Genomic DNA, 9,299 nt, shown 5'->3' on the forward strand with positions numbered 1-9,299 from the left:
TGGACATAAAAGCGATGTGGCAAATACAGTAAAGGTTGTTAGTGTGTGACTGGTAAAGTACATTTGGTTCCTGGTGACCGTGGGACTGCATAAAGGAAGTACAGAACCGCCCGTGGAAGGAGGTAAAGGAAGGGAAAGGAAATATGATCAAGAGGAACACACATCTGATTGTTCTGATTTATTCTGAAATTCTTATTTTAAGTTCAGTATGTTAATCTTTCAGCTTAGATTTTCTAAATTTTTATCCTTTATAAATTCTAGTTTACTCAACACCTACACTTTAATATTTGACCAATTACTGTTCCTTTTCAATTATTTCAGTTTTTAAATCGATCAGACATACTTTCGTAGTTTTTTACAAATTATATGGGACTCTGATCTAAATTTCTAATTCCATTCTTGCATTATAAGGTAAAAGTTATACAGACAAGGCTTCTTTGACTCCCAATCCTGATCAAACTCCTCATCATGAAAATACAAGATACTCAGTAAATTAGATACATCTTCATGAGCTTGTGATGAGTGAGAAAATAACGGAATATTCAGATGTTAAGACTTTAATTATTTGGCATAAAAGACGTCATATTGTAAGAGCATCTCGTACATTTGGTAATCACCTAAAATTTCTCATTGTTCGTTGAATAAAACAATTTAATGATTTAACATTACGTTCTGGTAAAGATGGTTAGCTACGGTTAAAGACCTTGACGTTCACTTGTTTGAAGTTGGGAAGGCGAGTGAAGATGCGTTCATCGTCAACACGACGATCCAGTGGGTAACCATGTGGTTGGTTGTCGGGATACACTCCTCGGTAACCATAGTGGTTGAATTTGGTGTTTGTATGTAGGTTTTCTACAGCAGCGTCGGCCTCGCCGTTGGTCAGAATCGCCACCAGGGTAAACTCGAGACCTTTTGAATTACCCTTGGGAAGCAAGAATCTGTTGGGCAGCCCAAGTGCACTCTCAAAGTCGTGAAGGTCGAGCTCGGTGTGGTCGGTGAGAGCATCCTCAGTCCTGTCCATCAAGTATTGGAAACTGGGTACATCATGAACAGTCACTGACGAGTCACGAGATCTGCGGACGATGTGGTTCTCGCGAGGATGAACTGTTGAGTAGAAAAATAAATATATAATTAATTATATAGAATATTACTTAATAGTATCTGGTTTCATTTCTACATGAAGATAAGGAATTGCAAATTCTTGTTTTCTATTCTTATACATATCTTCCTGGCGAATTAATCTATATCAACATTTTTGGGGAAACTTAAGAGAGAAGATACTTACGTTTTACCCAGAACTTGTCCATTTCGATGGCATTCCAACGGCCGTCGGTGAATGAAAATTCGACCCCATTGCTATCCTTGACTGGCCATGCGAAGATGCGAACAGTGGCCAGGACATCTTCTTCATGTTCGTTGATTACATCGATGTTGAATGTGAAGTCGTGGTGATTCAAACGAGGAACAATAGTAGAAATTTCTACATCGTCAATCTCAACAGTGTCGTCAACAGCATTAAGGAGACTGTATTCGAAATCTTCAAAGTAAGTTTCCAGGAGCCCACTGGTGGCAAGATTATCAATCTTCACACCAGGGAACTGGAGTTCCTCCTTAGTGTAGGGAGTAAGAGAGTCTTTATGTTCCCTGAAGATATTATCCATATATTTGTGTAGTCTGAAGAAAGCTGGATCACGAGTGGCAGTCTCAAAGTGCTCCAGCACTCCGGGAGGAAGGTCATATTTACCATGAGGATCTCCCTGTCGCCCAAGCATCACGTGGGCTGTATTGTGGAGAGCGCCATAGTACTCGCTGTTAGGACTGTACATGGAAGACTCAATGACATCACCTAGGATATCAATACCATCTTTGTCCCTGATGTCGATAATGGATCCATCTCTAGCAGTGATGAAACCATGAGCAATAGCATCACGAATTCGACTTTCAATAATGACCATATCTCGAACATGTGCAACACCGTCCACATCATCGAAGTCAGTGTTATCGGGGCGAGAAGGGAAGGCGCCACCGTACTTGTAGGATGCATGAGGAGCAAAGCCTTCTTTAATGGTTTTTTTCCAGTGAAGTTCCTCCACAGGAGGCAAGTGGTTGGACAGACGCTCGGCGTCGAAGCGAACGGTAAGTTGGTGATGAACCCAGAAGAAATTTTCACCCTTACGGTCTAGATGATGGCCCTCTACTGAATCTTGCCACCAGAATGGGAATTCCATGTGCCAAGTAACGTGGTGTGTGTTCATGCCAATGTCTTCACCGAAGTAAGCCACGTGTTGCTCTGGGTTCCTTTTGCTTCCTGTAAAGTCTGACCTGAATTTACTGCGTGTTTGGGTCATCTTCGCATGATAGGCTTGTTCGATTACTTCACTGTTTGTGAACAAATGTGGGGTGACTTCATAAAGTGGGGGAAGCACAACATGCTCAGTCAGATGAGAGTGGATGACAGCCGTGTACAGGGCGTAAACAAATTCTCCTTCATTCATGTGGTTTCTGAAATAAGCGGCATTGCCGGCGAAGGTGTTCCAGTCTGCCGAGTGTTCCAGAACCTCGTAAAGTAAAAGAGCTTCTTCCCTCTGCCGAGTGTTGAAGAGTGAGAACCAGTGTTTCTGCTCCAAAAGCCGGCCATCTTTGAGCTCTTTCATAAGTGCATGAGCTGCGTGTCCATCATCAGTGTAATGAGATGAGGAAGCCTCAGGATCGAATGTTTCAGCGAGATGCTTTAAGTGCTCATCACGAAGGACCTCATACACCTTGAACAGAAGAAAGTTGACGTCGTGCTGCTTTTGTGCGACATTCACTTCTGAAACTACAACAGCAACAACAACATATTAATAAAAATAGTCACATTTCCAGGTGCTCATTACACGTTTATTCGACTTCATTGAATTTAATCATCCAGTAAAGAATGTCACAAAGTTATATACAGTATTTCACCGTTCACAGGGTATGGCTAGACGATGTATTATTACAATCTTTTGGTTTATTAAACTCAAACCCTCTGTTAACCTTAGAAATAGAACAGTAAAGTTTTTCATGGTATTTATATATATAATTGGATTTCGATGGTCGAAAATACTTCATATTATAATCAAGTTAAAATAAGAAAGATTATAATGTGTATCATCCAAATTGGAAATATTCGTGAGCTAACAATTGAAATGGGATTTTTTATGAATATATATATATATATATATATATATATATATATATATATATATATATATATATATATATATATATATATATATATATATATATAACAAAAATAATAATAATATTAATAATAATCGGGCGTGTATAATGCAGACAATGCTTGGCAAAATCTGTTTCCAAATTATATCAAATTAAACTCATTTGACTTTACTGTTGCTGTTTCGGAATAAAGTTATAGTATAGAATTATTATTGTAATGTTTAAGGTAAGTCTATATGAGCGACTCTAGAATATAATTATATAAAGCATGAAACTAAGCTGAAGCACAAGAAAATATTTGAGAGGTTCGGAAGCTGACTATCTGCGTACTATTACATTACAAATGACCTTATATAGCAAAACGAACACACCAGCAGGAATATACTTGGCCGACACTTTAATATGATGACTTAAACCCATATCAATGTGATTAAGTCTCACACTCAAGGGATTAAGTCATCGTGCTCAAGGGATTGTCATCGTACATAAGGATTTAATGTTATATACTAATGCATTCAGAGGAGTGGCATCGTTCTCGAGGGGTTAAGATATCTTAGTGACTATTATACTACACTATATTGTGTGCAAGGGGCTCATTGTTTACATTTGGAATAGATAAACCAAATGTGTTTTTAGATTTACTTAATAGATATATTGCCGAGTGTTTTTAATGCATAAATGTGTTGCTTCCCACATCTTACTTCCACTCATTAACTTACAGGTGGCGTCTCTAGTAAATTACAGTTTTAAATAATGAAATAATTTCTTTGTTCGAAACTAAATATATTTACTTTAATAAAGGCAATAAACACATAAAAACAAATAAAAGGCAAAGACTACAAGAATATTGCATCACTGTTATTGCTTTTACTAGAATACGTTTGTAAATATTTCATTATTTGCTTATATCTACGTTACTTAGTTGAGCATAAAATTATTTGCTCATCTCACCTTGTTGAAGCAATATTTTGAGGGTAACTTAAAGTAGTGTGAATAAATGGCAAGTTATACAATATTACCCAATTAGTTCTATTTTTACCAGATCAGTAGTGGCTTTCATGAAATTCGATGTAATCAATAGAAACCAACTTAGTATGAGTGCTTGCCTAATGCCTCAATAACTACTGTGCAGAAATTAAAAGTTTGAGGGCAATAATTTTTCAGTGTTAATTAATTTTTTAAACTTTAGAGATTAATTTATTACTGATGATCCACTTTCTGACACTGGTTAAGTCCTGAGTCATGATATGATGCTCATTAAAAACTAAGACTTTGATTAGACGAGAGAGATTACTGCTACCTGTAAATAAGGGAACGTTTTGATCATCTGCATCAACATTGACGAATTTTGTATTGCAAACAAATTCTGTAGTCGATGAAATACGATATTTTCGTTAATTTGCTGTTTCCGTTCATCTGTCCTTATTTTACATTAGAGTTAGGTGTAACGTATTTCATAACAATGCCTTGCGACCAACATTCTACAGTATAATACCAATGTGTGTTTAATCTTCAAGACATTTGCTTATCTTCTCACATTTTCAACTAGCTTCTCACTGTATCTAGAATGGACTGTATTTCTTGTATGTAAACATTATACAGTTAAAACAAGAAATGTATAAGATACTAACCAGGGGGGCTGTCACTCTGGAAACCCGAGCTAGCGGCGGTGACAACCGCCAGAGCACATAACACCAAGACCTTCATGTTGACGATGGTGAACGGTTACATCCAACGTCCAGTTTTATACTCGGAGATATAGGTCGACCCTGAGTCTGTGGAACTGATAACGGTGTTGCTACTCGAGGAGTTGCGGCTTGTTGCTGCCTCTGTTGCTACTCAGAGATTATAGTGTTTCCCCAATCGCTGCGCCTCTTCTCCATTTTCTATCAACATATTTGTTTTTGATAAATACGTTATTGGGATTAATTGGTAAACAGTTAAAGTAAGGTACAGTGTCTCGGTTAAAGCTGGTAAGTTAGATTTCTTATGATTTGAGTATGTCTAACTTTTTCTATCGAATTCTATTATATCCATATTGGGTACAGGTAATAACAACGCTCGTAGGCCCGGGTTATATCGTACCTCCTTCAGTTGGTACATGGAAGTCCGCGTGCTATATTGACTGATGATATACAGGTATATTTATCAAACCAACCATCTCTCAGTTAATCGTGGGAACTCGCTGACATTAGAACCACGACTGCATTAGTAACTTATTGGTGAACTTGTGCCCACGGATATGTTTGCAGAACTCTTGAGATATGGAAGAAATATATTGTGGGTTTATAGTATAATGGAGCAAAAAGATTTCTCATTCAGAAGAAGGGTTTAAGAATTCCTTTTTTTTTATCACTCCAATAAATCTAAATTTAATATCACCCTGTAAAGTGTTCCCTACAAGGTAAGGCATCAAGTGGTGTTGTACCCTAGTTTACCCCTACCATCTCACCCTCTCCCACATATGCTTTATTTGGCATAGATTAAAGGGTTCACTCAAGACGTCTGTAATCACATTATCTACTACTTCAAGATGTTCACCGCTCAACAGAAAAAAACACAATATCACCTCCTAGCAACTACCTCACCCTGTGCTGGCTAGACACTTCTGTCTTCTTTTTTATTCTCTTTGACAAAAATCAATTTATGGCATCAAATATCAAATAAAATCCTGCAATAAAAAAAATCTTCTTGGACTCGTCATTGAAAAAATTGGAAATATAAACTAAAAACGATGAGCTATGCTGAATTATTGAAACCCATATCGCAGATTAAAGCGCACGGCAATGTTGAATAAAAAGAATTAATATAAATTCAAGGTAAAGTGTGAAAAAAAATGTTGTCGGTGGGACTTAAATAATCGGGAAACGTGTTCAGAGTGTTATAAAACAACCGTCAACCCATAAAGGCAAATAAACGCCTCTCGTAAAGCTGTACATCAGCCGATTTGTCAAAAACTGAACAAAATTCAATCACCGACTACGGCCTTAACGCTGACACAGTTTCCTAGTTCTCAATGGTGTGTATAGTCTCAGAACTCTACAGTAACTATGTTGCATCAGATTTGTTTTTTAATCAAACATAAAAAACACGATAATGTATACATAAACTATACAGCAAACATAAGCTTTCTTTCACACAGTGTCCTGTACAAAACACAGTGGGTTCACTCACTAGTTTATATTATACCTGTGTGTTATATTCATTTGATCACCCTCGTTATCACATAATATTCTGAAGCAAATTACGAGTAAAATATCTTCCATTCTCGGAGGTTTAACTCTTGAGTGTGGCCCACGAGGTAGTAGTGATGCTGATGAGTGAGTATTAATGCTTTGGCGGTAAACCTGGATTCGTATAGGTTAATAATGTAAACAATGAGTTGAGTTCACCTTGTCGTAAAAGAGCATTAGCTGGATTTAACTTAGAGCCTAAAAAAATTATGTTGAAAGCTGATTTTCTTTCAGTATTGCTTCTTTATTGTCTGCCTAACACTATGAACTAAAGTCCCTCTAAAATACTACTTGAGGAAAAGTAATAATTCCAAGATGTGCCGCCGTGGTAATTCGTGACTACTGTATTTGGAAAACACTAAAAGAACCATAACTTTCTTATTACTTATCACAGGAAAATAAATCTGGGCTCTAGATCCAGGTTTTAGGGTATAAGGATTTCAGTAGAATCATCAGAATTTAACTTTCATGTAGAAATTTGTACTAAAATGGAATAAATGTAGATTCCAATGCTAGATAGTGAAACAAATTGGAACACAGATATAGTTTATTCAGAAATCTACTTGTGTTAAGAAATGGATCATAATCATACATAGACCTCACTCAGCCACTGGTAGGTGTAATATAATAAAAATATAATCCAAGATGTAACATAATGATTATATAACATATAACTCAGTGTATAACAATGATACTATACTGTAGCTCCATGGCTTAACAATAGTAATATAACTCAAAGGTGATACATAATTATTACTCCAAGACCTAACGTACTGATCATATAACTCTAAAGTGTAAAATAATTATAACGCCTATGTTGTCTCTGTTGGGGATTTGCATTCTTCGTCTCCAATTTTGTTCAGCACTGATATACCCAAGATGCTTTCCAAGATCCTTTTGTCTGACATGGCCAAGTTAAAGAGTAATGAGGTAGCCACAGAAATTGCACATCTTCTCCATCGTCACTCAAGACCTGAAAAAGAAAGAGGAACCGTCATAATCTTGAGACACGTTATCAGCTTTCACCTACGGTATTCATTGGAAGTCATATTGCAATGAAGATCACAATGTAGCTTCTTTCAGAGTTTTCTAAGAATTAATGCATCACAATGAAGGAATATTCGATGTATGGTGACAAAATTAACTCAGATTTAGACTTTCATCGTTCTACTGATTTCGTCAAGCCCTAATACCTGGGTCTAGAGCCACCTTGGATTCTGACGTTTCTATAAGTGATATTTTAAAGGATGTTAGGGTGACATTAAAGCACCAATTCTGGAAAAGAAAAGATCAGCTTTCTATATTTTTTCCTATGTTAAAGCTAATGCTCCTGGACTGTTATAACCTTCTTGGATTGAGAATGGTAGAATATGGGGCATTACATGAGACTTGATACCAGGACATGTTTTGGATATTCTGGTCTGGATCGTCTTCTTCCTCCATGATTAAACATCCTGAGTGTGGATACAAACCTTGCCCCCGAACTGTTAACATGTTAGGTGAATTATCGTACAAGTGACGCAGTTAATGAAAGTTATTGTAGTTACCGCTACAGATGGTTTCTTGTTATTGTGTTCTTTAGCCCCGGAAGAACTGTTATCATTATCCGGAGTGTTACCACGGCAATACTTGGTCAATTTTAACAATATTTGCATCGAAATGTTATAATGTGGACCTTGTTACAAAGTAATCAAACCAGCCTAGTTTGGAGCAAATATTTTCTCGAAGTATTTTTAGGAAACGCATAAATACAAACAGACAGACAGACCGGAAGACCTAACCTGGCCCGGTAACTTTAAAAAAGGTGACTAATTCAACAAAACAAAATTCATGCCGATTTTCTCTGAGTTGTTATAACGTTATTACTGCGCTTCACCACTGAAGGGCTTTAAGCGCTTGACAAGGTTATTATTTATACTATACGTTTAAAATATCATGAGATAAAACAGTTACACTTAGTTAAACCACATCTAGGGGTCGTTTGGCCTATGACAATATATTTCATGAGGATATGCAATGTGAAGAGAATTCAATATAACTGCTAACTAATGCTGAATATAATCTTTCCTATAAAAGAGTATAAGCGAATGCCAATTATTGCCGAGCTTTTAACTGCGGCAACAGCAAACATAACGTGACTTTGTGACTGATTGACTCATTGACGAGAAAAAAAGATGTATATCTCCGCTGGACCTTGCCACTAAACTCACTCACGGCTTCCCACTTGTAGTGAAGATTTTATCACAAATAAAATTAAAAAAATAGAGTGTTTTATAGATTAATTTCTTCGTGTACTCACTTATCATTATTACTATGGTACGAACATCACAACAGATAGCTGGGTAATCTACACCAATGATTATAATGGAATTTCAAGTGATTTATACCTACGTGTAAACATGCAGGTATATTGCTCTCTGAGATATATAATATGATTGGTTAAATTATGTGGTAGGAAATGTTAGTTTACGTCAACATTAAGACACACTGAGGAGCGCAGGAGGTACGGTATAACCCGGGCCTACGAGCGTTGTTATGGATATAATAGAATTCGATAGAAAAAGTTGGACATACTCAAATCATAAGAAATCTAACTTACCGGTACCATCGTCAAACTCATCTTGACTTTACCAGCTTTAACCGAGACACTGTACCTTACTTTAACTGTTTACCAATTAATCCCAATAACGTAATTATCAAAAACAAATATGTTGATAGAAAATGGAGAAGAGGCGCAGCGATTGGGGAAACACTATAATCTCTGAGTAGCAACAGAGGCAGCAACAAGCCGCAACTCCTCGAGTAGCAACACCGTTATCAGTTCCACAGACTCAGGGTCGACCTATATCTCCGAGTATAAAA

The 9,299-nt window shown here is 36.8% G+C and overlaps 1 protein-coding gene across 1 annotated transcript; it reads right to left on the minus strand.

The window, feature by feature from the left end:
* Window positions 1-541: 541 nt before the first annotated feature.
* Window positions 542-4,946, minus strand: LOC121880042 (hemocyanin C chain-like). The gene is made up of 3 exons (XM_042387034.1): window positions 4,836-4,946; window positions 1,286-2,818; window positions 542-1,104 (listed from the first exon to the last, which is right to left on the minus strand). Exons 1-3 carry the CDS (start codon window positions 4,909-4,911, stop codon window positions 686-688), a joined length of 2,028 nt encoding a protein of 675 aa, XP_042242968.1. The 5' UTR covers window positions 4,912-4,946; the 3' UTR covers window positions 542-685.
* Window positions 4,947-9,299: the final 4,353 nt, after the last annotated feature.

Source organism: Homarus americanus, unplaced genomic scaffold, assembly GCF_018991925.1.
Source record: "Homarus americanus isolate GMGI-L3 unplaced genomic scaffold, GMGI_Hamer_2.0 scaffold30108, whole genome shotgun sequence".
Taxonomy (NCBI): domain Eukaryota; kingdom Metazoa; phylum Arthropoda; class Malacostraca; order Decapoda; family Nephropidae; genus Homarus; species Homarus americanus.

What these genes read in the sequence shown, in the direction of transcription:
- LOC121880042 (XM_042387034.1), bottom strand. Translation starts at nt 4,911, where the DNA reads ATGAAGGTCTTGGTGTTATGTGCTCTGGCGGTTGTCACCGCCGCTAGC. An exon ending in CCAGAGTGACAGCCCCCCTG is followed by an intron (nt 2,819 to 4,835) that starts GTTAGTATCTTA and finishes TTGCTGTTGTAG; the next exon opens with TTTCAGAAGTGAATGTCGCA. An exon ending in GGACAAGTTCTGGGTAAAAC is followed by an intron (nt 1,105 to 1,285) that starts GTAAGTATCTTC and finishes TCTACTCAACAG; the next exon opens with TTCATCCTCGCGAGAACCAC.